The sequence below is a fragment of the Vigna unguiculata genome, chromosome 3 (assembly GCF_037176805.1).
Source record: "Vigna unguiculata cultivar grain cowpea cultivar isolate G323 ecotype 2 chromosome 3, ASM3717680v1, whole genome shotgun sequence".
In the NCBI taxonomy this organism is placed as follows: domain Eukaryota; kingdom Viridiplantae; phylum Streptophyta; class Magnoliopsida; order Fabales; family Fabaceae; genus Vigna; species Vigna unguiculata.
Genome location: NC_140794.1, coordinates 44,437,298 through 44,459,910, shown reverse-complemented (window position 1 = coordinate 44,459,910; position 22,613 = coordinate 44,437,298). Strand labels below are relative to the sequence as shown.

Sequence of the window (22,613 nt, the reverse complement as noted above, 5' to 3'; positions counted from 1 at the left end):
TCTTGTAGATAAACCACATAATCATTCGAAATAGCAGACTTTCTATCTCTGTGAGATCTTCTTAATATTATTTCTTGTGGTTGTTCTACTATCGGTTCATTATTAACCTCGGGATCATTAATTTGTTGTTCTTCTTGATTGTTGTGAGTTTCTACAACATGTGGAACAACAACTCTTGATAAAGAAGTACTAGTTATAGGAACTTGTACTCTAACTTCCTTAATCTCCATATTTCGTGAAGCTTCACTCCCACTGGTTTCACCATTTTCAATGAACCAAGCATTTCCAGTTTCAACGATTCTAGTACTATGGGTAGGACAATAAAACATATACCCCTTTGATTTTTCTGGATAACCAATGAAAAATCCACTGATTGTTCTTTCATCCAGTTTCTTTTCTTGCGGATTGTATATTCTTACTTCTGCCTGACAACCCCAAACATGCAGGTGTCTCAAACTGGGTTTCCTATTCGTCCATAACTCAAAAGGAGTCTTTTAAACAACTTTACTAGGAACCTTGTTCAACAAATACATGGCAGTCTTTAAAGCATACATCCACAATGATACAGGTAAACATGAATTACTTAACATACTCCTAACCATATTCATTAAGGTTCGATTACGCCTTTCTGATACACCATTTTGTTGTGGTGTGCCTGGCATTGTGTCTTGAGCACAAATACCACGTTTCTCAAGGAACTTAGCGAACGGACCAGGGTGTTGTCCACTTTCATCATATCTTCCATAATACTCACCACCTCTATCAGACCTTACGATTTTCACCTTTCTGTCTAATTGCCTTTCCACTTCACTTATATAAACTTCCAAGACATTTACTGACTGAGATTTCTCATGCAGTAGATAGACATGTCCATAACGCGAAAAATCATCAATAAAGGTGATGAAGTACTTCTCTTTATTAAAAGAATTTACATCAAACGGACCACATATATCGGTGTGTATGATTTCAAGAAGCTGAGTGCTTCTCATGGCTCCTTTCTTTGTGTGTTTAGTTTGTTTGCCTTTAATACAATCCACACACACATTCAGATCAGTAAAATCTAAATCCGGAAGGATTTCATTCTTTACTAATCTTTGCATTCTTTCTTTGGAAATATGTCCCAAACGTTTATGCCACAAGTAAGCAGATCGTTCATCCACTAAACTACGTTTAGTGCCAACATTGTGATGCAAAGTCATAAGAGTTTCAACATATAAATTATCTAAATTCAATTTATATAAACCATCATAAAGTGTACGAGATCCAATCATAAAAGTACGCTTAAACAAACTGAAACAACCATTCCCAAACTTAAAAGAATATCCAGCAATATCAAGCTTAGACAAAGAAATTAAATTTCTAGTGATACTAGGTACATAAAAAGTATCCATAAGGTCTAAGTGATATCTAGTGTCGAGGATTAGACGATAAGTCCCGACCGCTTCCACTGGAACTTTCTCTTTATTGCCCATGAAGACAAACTTCTCATTTGGGTTTATGGTTCGGGTTGTAAGAAATCCCTACATCACATTAGAAACATGAGTCGTACATCCAGAATCAATCCACCACGTATTATGGGGAACTTCAGTTAAGTTTGATTCAAAACATACGTAAGCATTATGCTCACCTTTCTTTTCGAACCAAGCCTTACGCTTTATGCAGTCCTTCTGGAAATGTCCAGACTTTCCGCAGAAATGACATTTGTCATTTTTCTTATGGATTTTGGTTGAGGACTCGTCAATCTTTAGTGGTCCTTTACCCTTTCCATGTTTCTTAGCAACTTTCTTTCCAACAGCTCCTTGATTCTTCACATACTGAATAGAGTGGCTTCCTAAATTCTTCAGTCGGGTCTCCTCCTGAACTAGCATACTGTGCAATTCATGCACATTCCACTTGTCTTTCATGGTGTTATAGTTCATCTGGAACGGACTATATTCAGACGGTAATGAGTTCAGAATGAACTGTACGAGAAAACCTTCATCCACTGCCATTCCTAAAGACTTGAGTCTTGCTGCGATATTTGTCATCTCGATCACATGCTCATGCATAGTACGCGAACCGTCAAACTTCATAGTGGTCAACGTACTCATCAGTGTCCCAGCGAGAGACTTATCAGCAGTTTGGGAGCGCTCTTCCACAAATTTCATAAATTCTTTTGCGTCATCAGTTTTGGGAAGAGCTGACTTTATATTACTTGCTATGCTCATTCTCATAAACATTAAGCTAAGTCTATTTGATCTTACCCAGGCTTTATAATGGGCTTTCTCTTCATTGCTACTAGCATCCGTGATAGCAGGCGACTTTTCAACTAGAAGAGCTAGATCAAGATCCAACACACCTAAGTGAAATTGGACTTGCTCACTTCAGTCAGGGAAACTCAACCCATTAAAGACTGGAACAGACGAAGCATGCGCATGTAAAGATACCGGAACAAAGACTGCAATTAACACATGCCTAACATTAATGCTTTGAGTCATAAAACTAAACGTAAAAACAGATTCAGATATAAACAATCATTCTATGCATACTAATGTTCTCCTTTGGGAGATCCACTAATACACAAACATAAACATAATGATGCTAATCATATTATAACATTATTGATAATTAAAATATGCATCAACTAGAATCACCTACTACCTTTGGGTATATAAATAAAACTAGTGACGCATACAAAATTATCTACAATCATGTTCATTAATTATGAGAACAATTAATCAACCTTTGGACGATCCTTAAATGTCTTATAATTAATGAATTTTAATTAACCCATAAATTTAATTATTCATAATTTAGCATCCATATTATGGGTAATTAAAATAAAAAACATTAATAATTTGAAATCATATAAACTTTAAAATTTTGGCCACTTTGGTGACTAACAAAATTTATCATACTTGATTTCAAATAAATAAATAAATATTTAATTGCTATAAACTTTATATAGCATCTTCATTAATTTTAATTTAACAATAACAAACATAAATATTATTACAAATTAAAATAAAATTATTAATTATTATATAGATAAAAATAATTAATATTAATTTTATTGATAACATAATCCAATAAAAACATTAGACTTTAATCTTAATAAACTACAACCCATTTACATTCGTGTTCGTGAGTCAGGAGAAAAACCAAAATTGGAAAACTGAAACTTCCAATTGTACACGATTCACACAATTAACAATATGTCATTCACTTTGCTTCATTTCAACAGTAACGGTTTTTTATTTTCAATCAATGCCATATTATTTGCACAGGTAACAGTTCTTAACTTACAGTTCTTAACTTTCATTCATTCCTTTATTCCAATTAAAAACAAAACTCTCCATTACAGTAAAGCACGCGCACGCATAAATTCTAATTAATGGCATTTTAATGGCAGCAACGGATGCACTTGATCCATGGCATCATCATCATTCATAAAATTAAATTAGGGCTTATAACATTAGGGAAAATCATAAATCCTACAACCTGGCTCTGATACCACATGCAAAACTAATTAAGGATCTTTAAGATTTATGATTCTTACTCGATAAAACATAATAGAGCACTAACCTTGATCCATGAGAGATCCTGTGAATATGCGTTCTTCAAATTTGTAATCTTGTGTGCTCTTCAATCACCGTTTCCCAATCTATCTCTTTGCCTCTCTTTCTCTTCTCACACGTTCTTGATGGGTTACAGTGAAAAGAACCTTATGACCAGAGATAGAACTCCAATTCTTTTTATAAACCAACGTCCATCAAGTTGGTTTTATTTTATCTTTATCTTTTTTTCTTATTTCATTATCAATTCCCATAATAATAACCAATAAATATTTATATTTTATTAAATCACAATTGGGCCCATCATATAATATTTCAAATGAGTCACTAATAGAATTAATTCGTCAATTAATTCTTAACAGATATATCATATGATATTAGTTATTGGTTGTTAAGGATTATTAAATATGAAATATATTGTTTTAGTAGTTTATACTATTAATCAGAATGTTACACAATTAATTCAGCTTTTAATTTTTTTTTATAATAAATATAACTGTTGAACTTTTATATTTAAACTAACATGTAATGGATAAAAATGATTTAAATGTAATGTTTCCAAAACATTTTTTACACAAACTGTTTTAATGATTTGTAACACTTTGTAATTTTTTTTCTCGACAAAAACATGTCAAAAAATTCGCATAACTGTTATAATTATTTATATCTTATGTATTACTTAAAATCAATTCTTAATATTTTTTATACATAATTTTCTCATTTTATCCTGCTATACAGCTCGTTTATGGACACGTTAGTTATTTTATGGTTTCCGAACATTATTAATCAATAAAATCTTAAAAGATAAGAGTAATTATGTAAACAATATTCATTAAATCCCCATTGTGTTTCACGATGAGCAATTTACAGTAGAATGTCAAAATAAACAAATTTTAAGATGTTTTTAACTTTTATTTATTTTAAACATTCAAACAAACATGTAAACTATAATATATATCTTTTTAAAAGTAAGCGAAAGTAATCACTTACCGTTTTTTTAATTAATACATTTCACTCTTACATTTTTTTTTTTCACCTTTTGGCAATTATTTTTACAGAAACACTTTATACACGTTTTTCTTTTTTCATCCATACAAAAGAAATGTACTTTATACAACTTTTACTGTTTGGGAAGTGAATGTGTATGTGAATAGATCCTGAAGCTAGTTCCGTAAATAATAAGGTAATCAATTGATAATAACATATTTATAACATTTTAATGAGTATTTTACTTTAATGGACTACACTATTTATTAAACTTTCCCAAACACTTCATTAATGATTAAATTGGTAATTGTTGAATCATTGGGGACCAAAAAGTACAACTAACTATTACTGGACGCATTTGGCTATCAATGAAACAAAATAAAACCATTACTAAATATCATGTTTCAACAAACTTTCAAACAAAAAAACTTTAGCACACGACACGATATAAAAATGGTAACTTATAATCATTAATTTGCCACCTTTTCCTATACATGTCTTCTTTCATTATTGTCTTATTACATTCAAATACAATTGATTTATTTTTCTTACATTTTTTATTGTATTCGAAAGACCCAAAGTCCCTTGGAATCGATGTTTTAATGGTTGAAACCTATGATGAAAACGTTGTTTTACTCTTTCACATAATAATGCTTTGACTCAGTCTTCTGAGTCTGCCTTAAGCTTTCATATACATACATAATAAATATCCTTAAATTCAGACCAAAAATACCGAGAAAAACCAAAACAAGTTGTTTCAACATCAACAACACATACCTATAAAATGGATCACACAAATGGGCCTTGAAGTGGGGGCAGTTAAGCCCATAGGGCCCAACAAGTAAAGTAAACGCCAAAACTAAGAAAAGAAAGAGGAAGAAAAAACCAGTTTTGGTTGTTGTGGTGTGTGTTTTGCACTCACCAACGACGCAGTTCTATGCAGAGATCTGCGTATATTCTATTTCCGTCTTCACTGCACTTTCATCTTCAAACTGACACTACCCGACACAACTAATTCTTCACTCCGATCTCATTCAACTCAACCAACATGCACCAATAAGCCCGACCCGACCCAACCAGATCCAATTCAACACCGTCCCAGAGACATGGTCTTTGGCAAACTCCAGGGCGTGAAGAACAACCTCCGAATCTCCGCCTCCCTCCAGGATCTATCCTCGTACCGGAACATCGACCCGGAACATGGCCTTCTCCGAGATGCCCTCAACGCAAGTTTCTCCAAGACCAAACCGCTCCAGCTCCCGAACCCGGTTCGCCGCAAATGCATCGCTCCGATCGCGATCGTGGCCTTCCTCCTCCTCCTCATCTTTATCCTTCTCTACACCTTCTACTCCCACCAAGCCTCCCCCAAATACTACGTCGTTCTCGACTCCGGCAGCACCGGGACACGTGTCTACGTCTACAAGGCCGAAGTCCAACAACCGCACTCCACTAACCTCCCCATCGCCATCCAATCCCTAAAAGACGGCCTCCGCAAGAACCCCGCCAGTGGTCGCGCCTACGACCGGATGGAGACCGAACCGGGCCTCGATAAACTCGTCCGCAACGTAACCGGTTTGAAAACCGCGCTCAATCCGCTTCTAGTATGGGCGCAGACTCAGATTCCAGAAGCTTCCCACAGTTCCACTTCCTTGTTCCTCTACGCCACCGCCGGGGTCCGGAGACTCCCCTTCGATGACTCCAAGTGGCTGCTCGATAATGCGTGGAAGGTTCTGAAAGGTTCGCCTTTTGTGTGTCGGAGGAATTGGGTGAAGATCATTTCCGGCACTGAGGAAGCTTACTTTGGCTGGATTGCGCTTAATTATGACAGTGGCAATATCGGGGTTAAGCCCCGTAAGGAAACCTACGGTGCTCTTGATTTGGGCGGTTCTTCTTTGCAGGTGACGTTTGAGGGTTATAATCAACAGGATTTCAATAGTGAGACTAGTTTGTATGTTAGGATTGGGTCTGTGAACCATCATTTGACTGCGTATTCTCTTGCTGGTTATGGCCTGAATGAGGCCTTTGATAAGTCTGTTGCGCGTGTTTTCAAGGAGTTTGGGCATAGTGTTGCGGATGCTGTGAAGGGGGATGTGGAGGTTAAGCATCCGTGTTTGCAGTCTGGGTACAAGGAGCGCTACACGTGCTCGCATTGTGCTGCTTTGGAGAAAGGAGGGGAGAGTCCTAAGGTTGAGGGGAATGAGAATGTGTTGGAGAAGAAGGAAGGATTGAAGACCACGGTGACTCTTGTTGGCGTGCCCAACTGGCAGGAGTGTAGCGCGCTGGCCAAGGTTGCTGTGAATTTGTCTGAATGGAGTGATGTTAGTCCTGGGCTGGATTGTGAGATTCAACCCTGTGCTCTTCGTGATAACTTGACTCGCCCTATGGGTCACTTTTATGTGATTTCTGGATTTTTTGTGGTCTATAGGTTTTTCAACTTGAGTTCAGAGGCCACGCTTGAGGATGTGTTGGAGAAGGGTAGGGAATTCTGTGATAAGAGATGGGATGTTGCCAAGAACAGTGTTGCTCCTCAGCCCTTTATTGAGCAGTACTGCTTTCGGGCACCGTATATTGCATCGTTGCTTAGAGAGGGTTTGCACATTACTGATAAGAGTATAACTGTTGGTTCTGGAGGTATCACTTGGACACTTGGAGTGGCTTTGTTGGAAGCTGGGAGGGCGTATTCTGTTAGGTTTGGCCTTCGTGGTTTTGGCTTGCTTCAGATGAAGATGAATATACCTTTTCTTGTTCCCATCTTGATACTTTCGTTTATTATTCTGCTTTGTGCTTTATCATGGGTTGTCAATTGGATGCCAAGATTTTTCCGGAGACAATATCTTCCACTTTTCAGGCATAACAGTGGGTCCAGTGCATCTGTCCTTAATATCCCATCTCCATTTCGGTTTCAGCGGTGGAGTCCTATCAATTCTGGTAAGCTAATTGCACGACTGATATCTGATTTTTTGATGATCCAATAAATTCATTTTCTGCACTTACAATACAAATAAGTTGAACACATGGAAGAAAGCACATTCATATAGTTTCAGATTGATTTTGGTAGTTTTCTCTTCTTCACACCTGTTCCACGATCATCTTCTTCTTTTTCCTTCTTTGGTCATTGCTTCTTCTGCCATTCTTGAACATCCAGTCCGTATTATATCCATCCAAATGAGAGCCCTTTTTGGGTTCTCATTTCCTTCATTCTTGATGGATCAAATTACCATTCTTAAGCACAAATTCCATCCAGGTACAAGTCAAAGAAGGTAGCAATTAATGTTTCTTCAGAACTTCCACAACCTATTGATTCCTTTGCTAATTATTCTCCTCTTTTATCTGGTATCACTAAACAGCAAATTCACAGTCTCTTGACCTAAATGCCTTTTTTTTTTCTCTTAATAATCTGACATGCATTTCTCCTGCTCGAGGTGTCAGAGTGTTCGACATATTTTTGACACTAACCTCTCTCTGACCCAAAACCGACTTTCTTCGTTAGGCATCTAAGTAAAAACATATTTTTTTTGGCTCAGACACTTAAGCCAGCATCTGAATAGCTTGGACGTTTGTATGGAGTCAGTCCACATCTTCTTATGGATAGACTTTTTATGATGCTAGTATTATACAAAATCTAGATGTTCTATTTTTTGAACATTCAGCTAAAAATATTTTGTGAGGCGTATTTTCAATCAAATCTTAATTATCAATTTAAATATTTTGTTCTGTTGGTTATGCTTAGTTTCACTAGACATACAGATGCACTTTGCTAGCGTACTATATTTTGGACCTTAATTGAGTTGGAGTTATGTCCATGTTCTTGTTGTGCCTTGTGCCTATATTAGAGTCCATGCTTGTGCTTAGGAAACATAATTAGGTTATTTTTTGTGAAAACGCAACAAAATAGATGAATCTTATAGCATTCTTCCTTGTTAGCGTTATGGACCCCATTTTTGCGACTTGATAATTTCTGATGACACCATAAATGTATTTAACATAATAGCATGAAATTTCTGCAACTTAAACAAACATGTAGAAACAAAATGTGTTTTATGCATGAATTATCTTTATCAGATTTTCATAGTATGATTCTTGGTATGATTATCTTGTGGATGGGGTGTACACTTGATAATTGACTGTTAAGAATAGACATTTGTGTTAAGTTTTCTTCCTTTTCAGGTTAACATAGATTAATGCAAATCCAATTATGCTTTATGCACCTTAGCATTCTAGTATGTGAAACAAAATTGCCTTTTCTTGAAATTCTGTATTGATCATAGATATGGCTACTAAGTAGAGCTTATAAAGGCTTAGGCAATCCTCACCTCATGAATTAGCTTTGGGGTTGAATTAGGCTTAGGTCGAATGCAAGATGATATTAGAGCCTGGATCCAATATTGAGCTACACTTAATTATCCAAAAAAGAAATCTAACCACCCGTTCCTACTGCTTTCCCAGTGCAATCTACCTGGTTTTTGGGTTTTCCCAGGGCAATATAGAAAAATTCAATCCTACAATATCCATTCTCCAAATGTTAATCCTAAGTGTGAGATGTGTTGATATCCCACATCAACTATAAATATGACTAGAGTATAGTTTACAATGGCTTGGACAATTCTTGTATGATTGTCATGAGATAGCTTTTTGAGCTGAGTTAAGCCTAGCTCAAATTCAAGAACTTTTGATATCTTTACTTGATCCCTCATCTGAGAAGAACATTGCCCCAACCTTTCTAGATTGTCCCTACAAGAAGTTAATCACCTCATGTTTTTGTGTTGTGTGTCCACGTTTGCTGCCCCAATATTATGGAAAATTGTAGCAACTATTGGAGCACAGGGATGAAAGATCATCTTTGCCCCTTTTTCTGAGTTTTCCAGTCCATATGCTTTCATGATGCTTCTTTTTTATTTTATCTGAAGATTCCTATAGGGTTTCAAACCTTCCTCATTCAACGCCAACACTGATTTCTGTTCCATACAAACACAAGCAACCCTTGGACCCCTGCTCGTTGGCAGTTTTTTTTGTCATGCCTGGTGTTTTTCTGGCAGACCGAGTGCTCGCAGGCACCCTCTTCTGATCTGTGTACCTGCCTGCATACTCGTCTCTTGTCATGCAGGTCTGCTGATATGCGCTGTTCTGATTTGTGATTGACAACTTGCTCACCAGTCTCTGATCATTTTTATTTTGTTGAGTACGCTGTGAACTAATCCTGCACTGAAAAACATATGAAGGGCGTGTCACACTGTCTGACATAAACGCTGCCCAAAACATCCTAAACTTCTTCGACTCACGTTGGATGCATCTGTCAAGATCCAACTGTAGCGAGGCCATTTTTTCTGAATTGTCAACTTAAATTTAAAATCTTATCTTATTTTTCATTGAGATTGTGTTGATTAAGTCAAAAAATAGGAAACAATTTAGGGACAAAATCCTTCTTCATTAGTTCCGCAGTGCTCTGTTCTTCTCCTTCATCCATCCTCCTTCTCTAGTGAATGCGCTGTTGGTGGCTGTTTGCTTCATTGTCAACTCGTGCCGCATCCTCTGTGTGGCTTATTGTGCCGTGGCCTTTAGATTTGCTTCCTTCTTCTTATCCTTTTTGTTTTTTAGTATCCGATGGTTTGGCAAAACAGGGGCATGTCATTCATTGTGCTTATTCCCCTGTTTGTGCTTTCTACTACAAGGCACTAATAAAATGTTTTGGTTTTTTAGTTATAAAGCCAACTCCTTTTTACTGTATTTATGAAGTTATACCACGACATTAGAAACTTGTGTATAATTGTGAAGCTGCTAATTTGTCACTTGATGAACTGGAACTAGAGGCTCTGTTTTTCAAAGATGATGATCGAGGAGGACACCAAATCTAGATTATATCTTTTAATGTTAGGGACAACAAGAAATATTATGATTATGCATTTATTTTCGTGAGACTCATTCTTATATGATGAAATATTATGACATGTTTCATCTTTTATCTTGGAATTTTTTGCAAGAGTTGCATTGTGAAATGATCTCTTGTTCCTTTTTAATATTGTTTTTATAAAGGTTGATATCTTAGGTGATGAATATATGAATATTCTCAGTTAAATTCTGAATGAATTTATAAATACTATATATATATATATATATATATATATATATATATATATATATATATATATATATATACATACTATATATACTATGCGGTGCTGTATGTTTTACACATTAGCCATGTCGGTGTTGATGCTTCTTTGCTCCTCCATGAGATGTTGGAGTGTCATAATGCTTCCAACACCATCGCACGCCTGATTACTTCTTTTTCTTGTCAGCTACATGACTTGGACACTAGGCTTAATCATAACTAGACACTTCAACGACAGTTATTATGTAAAAATCAATTTACTATTTTAACTCTGAAAAAATCAGCATAAAACACAAAAAAAGATGATACTCTAGTATACTAGTATTATTTTGTGAGTTATTATAATAGGGAAAAGTATAATGCTTCGCAAGTTGATTTGGGAGTCCTTGAAGTGAATAATCTGTGTTATTAATCTTTGGAGTAAATCTTTGGTAGATGCTATGGATATAAACTTATGTACTGAACAGTCCCTCCGTAAATGATATTGATTGAAAAACTGTAATTTATACTACTATATGTTCTAGTTATGTAGCATTTGCAATTGTCACAACCGTGCATCATGTACTTCCACAGATGCTGAGCTTGGTTTCCGATTCTTTACAAATGATTGTTAAGATTCTGGTTTTGGATATTTTGAATGTCTGTGTAGCCTGTGTACTGTGTTGGTGATAATTCTTTGTGATTGAGCGAGCTTTGAAGTGATTGTATGTACCTATGGTATTGCAGGGGATAGAATAAAAACCCCACTCAGCCCAAGAGCCGCAGATTCACAGGGTAGACCATCTAACCTGGGGCAGGGTCTTGGTGATAACAGTGACAACATCCAGCTGATGGAGTCTCCCTTTCATCCATCAGCTGGTAATTTCTTGCATAGTTATTCTTCAAACAATTTAGGGCAGTTGCAGGTTGACAGCAGTAGTATAGGGGCGTTCTGGTCATCCCACAGAAGTCAGACGCGTCTGCAGAGTAGGAGATCTCAATCTCGAGAGGACCTGCATTCTTCATTGGCTGAGACGCATATGGTGAAGGTTTAAGGGGTGATCTGCTGAAAACTTTGGTATGCTTACACTGATATCTTCTTCAAAGTTACAGTTTTCATAAAACAAAACATTTTTTCCTTTTGGTTTATCTACCAATTCTTCATAGGAATTCTTTTTTGTAACATAAGAATAGTTATAGGTAAATTATAGTAAGGCACACACATGCATATTCTTTTTTGTTGATTGTCCTTTCTATATTTTTGAAGCTATGGATACAAATTTCTTAACCATACTAATTATGATTTCCACGCATTTCTCTTATGTTTGTAAATGCTGTTGTTCATGGACAACAAATTGTAAAACATTGATACATGTCCCAGCATTTCAGTTTTTGTCATGGAGATGACCAAGGGAGCTAAAGAAGAGTTGGCAAGATTGTTTAATTCCATTCTAATTTACATCTTCTGGATCACACTTCTAAACTGATTTCTTCCACGAGATGCATAGCACAACAAACAAGTTCTGATACCATCATTCCTAACCACTCTCCTTTAGTGGCTACTGAGGGTCCATGTTCTGCTGTCTGTACACTTTTCCGGTGACCATAAGCCTTTTCATTATGAATGAAGCATCAAAGTGTGCCAGAGAGAATATATTCAAACTGCTGAGATCAATTCATTTGTGACTGCTCTCGTATCATTTTTTAGACACTAATAAACCTCCATTACTACAGAGAATATCCCCATGTTTCAAAGAGGACTTTTGACTGGGGAAGCTCTAAAAGTTAAATCTCTTAGAAAAGTTGTAATATAGTACAATGCTCACATCTTATATGTCAAATAAGCTATTGAGTCCAGTTTCACCTTGCGACCTACTCCCTTTTCTTCCTAAAGACGTTATGCTACTTTCCATATGAAGCAAAGCCATCCCCTTGAATGTTTATACAGCATACAGCATTCATTACGTTTAGAATTGCTATAGACGTTCTAATCCCAAAACAAATAGCATTGATTTTATTGATAGCCAACTCTATCTTTGTGAATATTTTTGAAATTATTTTACATTTAGAAAATTGTTTATTCATCTTCAACTTAGTAAAATTTGTAGTAAAATAAAAATAAAAATTATTCGTATATCAAGAATCTTCTGCACAGATCCCTCAAAAGAAAACAATCTTCTGCACAAAACAAATTAATATCTATATATAAACAAATGCAACGAAACCAAAATCAAAAAAAATTATAGATCTATAAACACCACAGCATAATTTTCTCTATATTTGAAATTTTGAATAGTGCCCTCATTTATGTGAAAGATTTGTCAAATCAAAGATATAGTCAAACTGCAAATGGCTTATATGACATTAATTAGGGAAATATATACAAATACATATTTGAACTACATTAATAAATAGTAAAAGTTAACTTTTTAATAAAAAGTAATCTATGGGAAATATTATTGCCAGTGATAAATGCAACTAGATTTCAGAATACGCTGGAGGAGTATTGTGTAAAGCTCTACTGTGAATTCCCAACAAAAACAGGCTGAGCATTCAAATTAGAAAGCTATGAATAAGATTGTCTTTTATTATAATGTAATGGACTATTAAAGAGACACCAATTTCTGGATGAGTAATTTGTGAGACAATTTGTTGTGTGAAATCATGTTTCTCTTGGTATAAATAATGGTACAAATAAAAACAGAAAAATGTGTGATATGATAGTGGAAGCAAACTCTATCAAGGATTTTTTTTTTTCTTGCTTGGAAGGAATAGTATGTTTTCTCCTATAACCAGTAGGGTAGAAAATTGGTATAAATAAACAAGGGTATAAATGAAGATGAATTTCACAATGGACACGAACTCTTTGTCAAGGTTAATGCCTTTTCTTTGTAAGTAAAATTGATGAATATGTAGATGAAATAAAGGCAAATTACCAGTAGTCCTTACAGGAGCAAGATCCATCTCTGAAATGATGGAATCTACTTGAATCCCTGACTGTGATTTCCCGGTTTACTATCTTGGAGATTACCTTGATGGCAGCGTGGCAATCGTTACAAGCTCGTAGGTTCTTCATCACCAATATGGGTGACCCTTTTGGGGTGCTAATAAGTGCAAACGCAATGGCAATGCGTTCACTGTGATACTTAAGGGACTCTACCTTGACTTCCTCATCCACATTGTGCAGCGCACAGTTTGAGTCAGGTTTATACCCTTGTTTCTCCATTTGCTCTTCCAACTCATCAAGCATCCTTGTTATCTCTTTCATCTGTGGGTGAGACATGTCATTCGCTGAGAAAACATGAGTCCTCTGTTGAATTTCAACCCAACTGTATGCTGGGACCTTTCTGACCCCTCGCTCTCTCATGGCCTTCTTCACCTTTCCCACATTCTCCCATTCACCAGCTGCTGCATATATATTGGAAAGGCTAACATATGGAGCAGCATCTCTAAGGATCTTCATATTGAATAGTTGATCTGCTGCTCTCTTTGCCATCTCTTGATTCTTATGGATCCTGCATGAGTTGAGAATCGATGTCCACATTATCTCATCTGGTTCAAACGGCATCCGAGCCATCAATTTCTCAGCCTCATCAAATCGTCCACTGCGACATAGCATATCAACCATTGATGCGTAATGCTCTTTTTTGGGTACAAATTTATACACTTGAGTCATGGAGTTGAAGTATTGTAATCCTTCTTCAACTAGACCACAGTGGCTGCAGGCACACAAAATGCTAAGGAAGCTAACCGAATTTGGTTGCAGACCTGAATGAACCATTTGTTCAAATGATCTAAGAGCATGGGCACCGTCTCCGTTTTGTGCATAAGCTGAAATCAGTGCATTCCAAGAGACACAGTTCCTTGTAGGCATCTCTTGAAACATATGAAGTGCTTCTTTTATGGATCCACATTTTGCATACATGTCAACCAGTGCACTCCCAGAAAATACATTTGAAATGCATCCAGATCTGATGATATGCGAGTGTAACTGTTTTCCCAGTGTCAGTGAAGCTAGATTTGCGCAGGCTCTTAAGATACTGGCGTAAGTGGCTGAGTCAGCACGTATTTTGGCTCTTTGCATCTCAATAAATAGCTTTAGGCCGTCTTCATGGAGCCCCTTCTGAACATAACCGGAGATCAGGGCTGTCCATGGAACTGAACTTTGATGAGCCAGATCAGCAAAAATCCTATTTGCTTCCCCAAATTTGTCACATTTAGCATACATGTCAACCAAAGAATTCCCAACCAGAATTTCTGAAATGGCATCTGTTACAATAGCCTGGGAATGGATTTGCCTACCCATTTCCAGGTTCAAAGCATTTGCAGCAATGCTCAACAAGGTTGCAAATGGGAATTGCCGCCGATCAAATCTTGTAAACTGTAACTCCCTGAAAAGTTCAAGCGATTCCTCCACTCTTTCATTCCATGCACAACTCGTGATGATCACATTGTAAGAGATACCATCCACCTCCGGCATCTCATAAAAAAGCTTCCTCACTTCAACAACACGGTCATGCTTCGAGTAGAAATCAAGCAAAGCATTAGCCACAAACACATTCCACACAAAGTTACACTTCACCACAAAACTGTGAACTTGTTGGCCAAATTCTATATCATCCAACTGTATGCCTGCAGTTAAAACCGCAGCAAAAGTAAAGTCCGTAGGCTTGAACCCCAAATTCTGCATCTTGAAAAACAGATTGATAGCATCATGATTGAAGCCCTCTTTGGAGTACCCCGTCAACAACACATTGAAAGTTACATTATCTTTCTCTGGCATATGCTTGAAGAGGTGACAAGCCAAACCAAGGCTACGAGTCTTACAGTAAGAATCAAGCAACGAGTTGCAAACCGTGAGGGTGGAATCATACCCCATTTTGACAACATGGGCATGCACTTGTTCGACTTCATTGACACTATCAAACTCAGTGAACCCAGATAAGAGAGTCGTCAAGGTGACATGATCCGGAATCATGCCGTGCCTACACATATCAGCGAAGAGACCGAAAGCTTCGCGGAACTTATTGTTCTGAGCGTAGCCACCAATGAGCATTGTCCAGGTAACAACCGAGCGTTCGACCATGCCGTCAAACAAGCTCCTAGCAGTGGAAAGATTGCCAGAGTTTAAGTAACCCGTGATCATAGTGTTGGTGGAGATGATGTTCTTGTGAGGAATTTCGTCGAACAGTTTGCGTGCTGCAACCAAATCCCCATGTAGGAGATGACTCTTTACTTGGAAGTTCAAACGATACGTGTTAGGATCGAAGCCTGTCTTGATGATGGAAGCATCGACCTGAAAGTGTCGTTTTTGAAATGTCAAATTTCCCTTTTTCCTCGTACATGCTTTGATGTAATTCATGGAAGACAAACGGAAAATGGAAAGCTCGTTCTTTGCGCCAAATTCTGCAGAGATTGTAAAGATGTATTGAACTTTCCGGTGTAAAATTAATTGAATGTTTAAACTTTAAACTTTTAGGAAATCAAATTTTATAGTAATAAAAGAACATCTTTCAAACTCAAATGTATTAATTCCATCAACTGTTTCAAATTAAATTTACTAAACTCTAAAGGATTGGACTTTTTATCTTTCGAGCTGTTGATATCCTTTCACTGAAAAAAAAAAATCTATAATATCACAAAATTTTTATGAATAACAAAATATTAAAGATTTAGATAAATTTTCTTCAAAAAACTTGTTTGTTTTGAATTTACAATATTCTGTTTTTGGCTTATAAAAATAAAGCATTCAAAAAGAATTTTAAGATGCTTCTTTCTCCGCCCCCATAACATTAGTGAAATAATTTATTTGGTTCTTTTTAATTACTTTATCCAAATAAATTATTTCAGTCTAAAGGGAGGGGTGAAGGAGATGGCCAGGAGGTGCAGGGCATGACCAGCTATGAGAAGGAGAAGATTTGGGTCTTTAATATATATTTAATAAAAAGTATTAAAGCATTTCACTAATGTTATGCGGTGGAGAAGAAAACATGGGGTGGAGAAAGAAGCAAACTAAAATTCTTTTTGTGAACACTACTAATTATAGGTATCTTCACCATCATTACTATAACATTTTAAATAAAAGACTTGGATTGTCATGTGCACCTTTAATTCCTCAACCCGAAGAAGATGTACAATCATAATATAGGTTAGCCAAAATTGAGATTCAAGTTTAGTTGCACTTCCAACAATAACACGCTTTAAATCACTCTCTTCTGGGAGTTCATCACGACATACAGAATAACAGTACCAATCTTGTCAAGTCCTCTTCTGCCAGCACGACCAGCCATTTGAGTATATTCTCCTGATAGTAGCTGCCTAAATTCCTTGCCATGAAACTTCCTTAGAGAATCAAAAACTACCTGTGGAAGAATATAAAGTAGTTTACATTAAACGCATCATATCTTAAACTGAAGATTATAGGAAATATTCTTCAAATAATGGAAAGGAGATACACAAATTTGAAGTTATTGATACAAATTTCTTAACCATACTAATTAAGATTTCCACGCATTTCTCTTATGTTTGTAAATAATGCTGTTGTTCACGAGCAACAAATTAAATTGGATTGCTCATGAAAATTTTCTGGGCATTGCCTGAACATCATGTCAATTGTCATCTGTAATGACACTTCTTCACAATTCCATGCAAATTGTAGAACATTGATACATGTCCCAGCCTTTCAGTTTTTGTCATGGAGATGACCAAGGGAGCTAAAGAAGAGTTGGCAAGATTGTTTAATTCCATTCTAATTTACATCTTCTGGATCACACTTCTAAACTGATTTCTTCCACGAGATGCATAGCACAACAAACAAGTTCTGATACCATCATTCCTAACCACTCTCCTTTAGTGGCTACTGAGGGTCCATGTTCTGCTGTCTGTACACTTTTCCGGTGACCATAAGCCTTTTCATTATGAATGAAGCATCAAAGTGTGCCAGAGAGAATATATTCAAACTGCTGAGATCAATTCATTTGTGACTGTTCTCGTACCATTTTTTAGACTACTAAACCTCCATTACTACAGAGAATCTCTCCATGTTTCAAAGAGGACTTGTTACTGGGGAAGCTCTAAAAGTTAAATCTCTTAGAAAAGTTGTAATATAGTACAATGCTCACATCTTATAAGTCAAATAAGCTATTGAATCCAGTTTCACCCTGCAACCTACTTATTTACCCCTTTTCTTCCTAAAGACGTTATGCTACTTTCAATATGAAGCAAAGCCATCCGCTTGAATGTTTATACAGCACACAGCATTCATTACGTTTAGAATTGCTATAGATGTTCTAATCCCAAAACATATATAGCATTGATTTTATTGATAGCCAACTCTATCTTTGTGAATATTTTTGAAATTGTTTTACATTTAGAAAATTGTTTATTCATCTTCAACTTAGTAAAATTTGTAGTAAAATAAAAATAAGAATTATTCGTATATCAAGAATCTTCTGCACAAAACAATTTAGACTGAATCTGACAGGGGGAGCACACTACGATGAGTAGCAGTATTCATGATTCCTACTTAATGTAACATTAAGCATGGTTAATTAGTAATACAATGATCGCTGCTTCAAAAATGTAATTATTATGACTTTAATTTTAATGCATTGACAATTTATAGAAAATTTGTATTATACAATTTATGACTCGAGTTTGAATGCAAGACTTCAACGAAATTTTAACAAGTATAGTTCCTAGAAAGATTCAAATGAGCTTGTCAACAGAATAAATTTACACTCCTACCGAATTATAAGTTATGCTAAACATGTACAAAAATTTATAATCTAATTATCTATGATAATTCATATTTAGATAAATGAAAAAGTTATATTGTCGGTAAATTCTAATACTAAAATGTAATTAACTCTATTTCTTTGTAGAGATGAGTTTATTATATCTATTACATAAAATATAGGATTGGTAGAGTGGATCTCTAACTTCATCAAAACAGTCTCTTAAAATGTTGCACCCAGGAATCAGAAAATAGAAAGGCGTTAGGTTCGGGGTGTGTTTCATATCAAGTGAGCATCTAACTGAACCATTTGTCCGATTCTCTTCGGTGCAGGTTAAGTATTCATTCTATGTTGATTTTTTCTTAATAAAATTCTTTAATTTTTAACTGATTTTTTTCTCTGGTCTTTTACCAAAAATCCACGGGCAAACCTACTAGACTAACCATCAAAATAGGATATAGGTGTACTTGGACGTAGATTCTTCCCTAGATCTGCGTTCCTCTATATACCTGTTCGCACACCATAAATTCCTAATAATAAATCCAAGGTTAAGAGAAAAAAAAAGTTTAATTATATTTTTATTCCTTGAAATGTAGAAACAATTAGTGTTTTGATTCCCAAATTTTAAAAAAAAGAAATTTAATCCTTCAAAATATGGTTTTAGTTTTCACACACTAAATTCGAGGGACTAAAGATCTAAAATTTAAAGTTTAGGTAGTAAGATTTTGTATTTAAGAATGTTTTTAGGTACACCTCAGCTCTGTATTGCTTTTCATTCATCATTACAAGATGTGTAAAACACATTCCATTCTCATTACAAAACACGTGTAAAGGTCTTTTACAATTGTGTAAGGACAAAACACAAAATCAAGACAAGAAAACTACAAGTAAGAGGTTCAGATCTATCAAAACAAAAGCTATCTTAATTTATAGATTCTTAACCAAACGTCTCATATCTATCTATAAGAAATCACTTAAAATATGAACAAATCCAATAAATGCTTGTGAATTTATTTGAAAAGAACTAAGAAAAACAAGACAAAAGAGACGGGGCTACTCCCAAATGATATCGGCAATAGCCCGCATTAGGAAGAACCAAAGGAGGAAGAACTAAATCAGAAGGGGGGAAAAGCCGCTCAAAAGAGAAAGCAGAAAAACATTCCAACTTGTCCCTTTGATTTTTCTTTGTTTGCCATCATAGATAGTTGCGTAGGAAACCTCTTAAGATTACAACCAGTAAAATGACTTACTGCACCAGCCAAGATCACACCAGAGCTTCATTTACAGAAGGGTGGGTGAACGCAAATTTTTTATCCTATGTCCTTGTATTTACACCTAAAGAACTTATTCCTTTCACACAACTAGACATTAGATACATTCTTGGTGATGTTCGAAGGACTATTTTGATTTAGCTGCTATGAAATGATTTTAATTAATATGCATGGTGAAGGTTTTCTTACAACTAGACATTATGACTACTGTTTTAAAAAGTTCTATAATTTTCCATTAATTGACTGTGTACAACTCTTTATGCAGAACATATGTAAAAACTGAACTCTATTTTATTAGGCGATTTTCTTAGGCTCCTATCCTAGAATTCACAACTTTCCGAATCTATGTTCAATATTTCGTTTTATGAAATCCATAATTTTTGTTTCAATCCTGAAACTAAATAATCCCAAAGCACAAGCCATATTATATTGAACATATAGGCATGACAAATCAAGAAGCTGAGTTTCCTTCATTTCAAACCTTTAAACTTTCATTCCCTGCAATCTTTGGTCCTTTCATCCAAGAAATTCACGTCGTCATTTGTGACAATTAAAACAAAAGTTGCACCTTCCTAGAACACAATAAAAATAACCAAATAAATAAACATATACATGTATAGATTTTCTTGCAGATGAATACGGACATTTCAAAAGAAAATTTTTTGCAAATGAATATGCCCCAACACTGTTTACCAGATGATACCAGTTTACTATTTACGCTGAAAATTCAATTTTCGGGAGACTAAATTTGCATAGCATCACTAATCTTTAATATATTTAAAAATATCAAAATTCCTATAAATCAACATATTTTAAAAAAGACAACAGGTTACAACATAAAAAATCCTATAAAGAATTCAAAACCATCCCGAACCCATTCAGAATTCAGGCTCCAATAGCCGAATTCCTGTAAGATTTTTCATTTTTTTTTCAAATATTAATGAAAAAGGATAAAGAGTTTAGAAAAAAAAAATTCAAGAAAAAAAACAACGACTGAAAATTTCCAAGATTAGTGACACTATTTCAGATTGAACATTCAATCCTGAGAACCGAATTATCAGTATTAATAATAAACAGGTCTATTATAATAAATAATGTTGACGCGTATTAATTTGCCGTTTTCCGTTTTCAAATTGCTTTGTTTTGTTGCCTAAAAGAAAATCTATAAAGAAGAGCATTACCGAAATAAGAGGAGAAATGAGTTTGAAAGTACCTCGCAGTCAATGTGTCGAACAGGTGACATGCGCGCTCCAACACACCATACGATAGTCCCAAATAGCACACAGTGGTCCCTGTTATGAACTGAGGAATGAAGGTGGTCTAGGTGCGAATATGTATCTCAAGAAGTAAATGAGATGAGAGGGAGAGCTTGAGGCATAGGGATGCGCTGGGCGAAGCAGAGCGAAGAGGAAGCAGAAGTAACAGTTTATGAGGAATAGGTAGGTTTAGGCACAGCCGCACCACTGCCATTGTACTCCTTCAGTTTAACACGTTGATATTCTAACACAATTTAAGCATTTTATTTAATAATTAAAATTTGTAAAATGAATTTAAAAAAATTAATACATTTTTAAGTTTAATAAATATTCGATAATATATATTATATATGTTTGAAGAAACTTCTATATAAATACTACAGTAAAAGATAAATAAAATAAGTTTATGTATAAACTAATATAAAAATTTATGGTAATATTTACTCTATATTTTCATTATAAGAAAAAAAAAAGTTTATTTCTAAACACTTTCATCAGTATACATCATCCGGACTCAAAGGCTTCATTTTAATAAAAAAAAACTGAGCTTTTAGCTCAAAAATTATTTCCTATTAATTTTTATAATGAAAAATGTCACAAATAATAGCAGAATGGCATAATGTTTGAAAAATATGAGTGGTGATATATTGTCGTGTTCAACTAGTAAATATTTTTTATTTGTTGTTGGTAATTTTTTATTTAAACACTATTCTAATAATTAAGTTACTGAAGTAAAGTTGTTGATGAGAAAAAAATAATAAGTACAAATTGTTTATAGTTTAATTTATAAATGTATGTTTTTTTATTTAGAAATATATAATTAAATTATTTTAAAGAGATTAAATTTATAATTGGTAGTGTAATTTTATTTGAATTATAATTTAAGATTATTTTTTATTTAAGTTGATATTTTAAAGAATTTCTTTTAACAATCTCATTTAAAATAAAAAATAACCATAGTTATGTATGAATATTTATAAGTATTTGAGAAGTTACAAGGTGAATTTTTTAGATATAGGGAATAGTTATTTTTTTAATGGACTTCGGCGGTTAGACACGTAACTTTTACAAATTTTCCTTAAAAACAATTTGTAGTATGATTAGTATAGAACTTAATATATTTCGATACACCGTTATCGAATGCTGTATTTTAAAATTAAAAAAAGATAATTATTTGTTGTCTACACATTCTCAAAATAATTACACAAGATATGAAATGCGTTAATGGAAGCTTAATTATTCGAACATAGCTGAGTAGAAGTAACATTCATCAAGTTTAAGACACATTTTTGAATGTGTGGAGAGGAGGAGCCTAAATCCTATGTTAGAATAAAAGATTAAAATTTTTTTTCTTAACTTTTATTAAAAATTTAAATTAGTCATTTTTTGAAACTTTATCTAAAATATTTTATTAGATCTCGTTAAAGATATAAAGCTAAATTTGTTGCTAAAGGATATACACAAAAATATGGCATAGATTATGAGGAAATATTTGCTCCTATGACAAAAATGATTACGGTTCGTACCTTGACTGTTATTGCTTCTATCTTTCAATGGAAGATTTTTTAAATGGATATAAAGAATGTCTCTTTGAATGGAGATCTACATGAGGAAGTTTAGATGATTCCACCACCGGGTGTCTTTCACAAAATCTGGTGAGTTTGCAAACTTCAAAAAGCTCTCTATGATCTTAAACAAGTACCTCGTGCTTGGTTTCAAAA

At 34.8% G+C, this 22,613-nt stretch overlaps 2 protein-coding genes across 5 annotated transcripts; one reads left to right on the top strand and one right to left on the bottom strand.

The window, feature by feature from the left end:
- The first annotated feature begins 5,424 nt into the window (after window positions 1–5,424).
- LOC114178763 (putative apyrase 7) lies at window positions 5,425–12,486 on the top strand. 3 transcript variants are annotated; one of them, XM_028064843.2, is made up of 3 exons: window positions 5,425–7,469; window positions 11,377–11,707; window positions 12,019–12,486. In XM_028064843.2, the coding sequence occupies exons 1-2, from the start codon at window positions 5,648–5,650 to the stop codon at window positions 11,682–11,684; spliced, it is 2,130 nt and encodes a 709-aa protein (XP_027920644.1). In that variant the 5' UTR covers window positions 5,425–5,647; the 3' UTR covers window positions 11,685–11,707; window positions 12,019–12,486. The 3 variants fall into 3 exon arrangements, with proteins under 3 accessions (XP_027920644.1, XP_085526348.1, XP_027920643.1); XM_028064842.2 differs by having other exon boundaries at window positions 5,426–7,469; window positions 12,011–12,486; XM_085670222.1 differs by lacking the exon at window positions 12,019–12,486 and having other exon boundaries at window positions 11,377–11,961.
- Window positions 12,487–13,181: 695 nt separating this feature from the next.
- LOC114178762 (Pentatricopeptide repeat (PPR) superfamily protein) lies at window positions 13,182–21,118 on the bottom strand. Of its 2 annotated transcripts, none has more exons than XM_028064839.2 (4): window positions 20,850–21,118; window positions 20,118–20,208; window positions 16,735–16,991; window positions 13,182–16,035 (listed from the first exon to the last, which is right to left on the bottom strand). In XM_028064839.2, the coding sequence occupies exon 4, from the start codon at window positions 15,989–15,991 to the stop codon at window positions 13,562–13,564; it is 2,430 nt and encodes an 809-aa protein (XP_027920640.1). In that variant the 5' UTR covers window positions 15,992–16,035; window positions 16,735–16,991; window positions 20,118–20,208; window positions 20,850–21,118; the 3' UTR covers window positions 13,182–13,561. The 2 variants fall into 2 exon arrangements, with proteins under 2 accessions (XP_027920640.1, XP_027920641.1); XM_028064840.2 differs by having other exon boundaries at window positions 13,182–15,925.
- Between the last annotated feature and the right edge of the window lie 1,495 nt (window positions 21,119–22,613).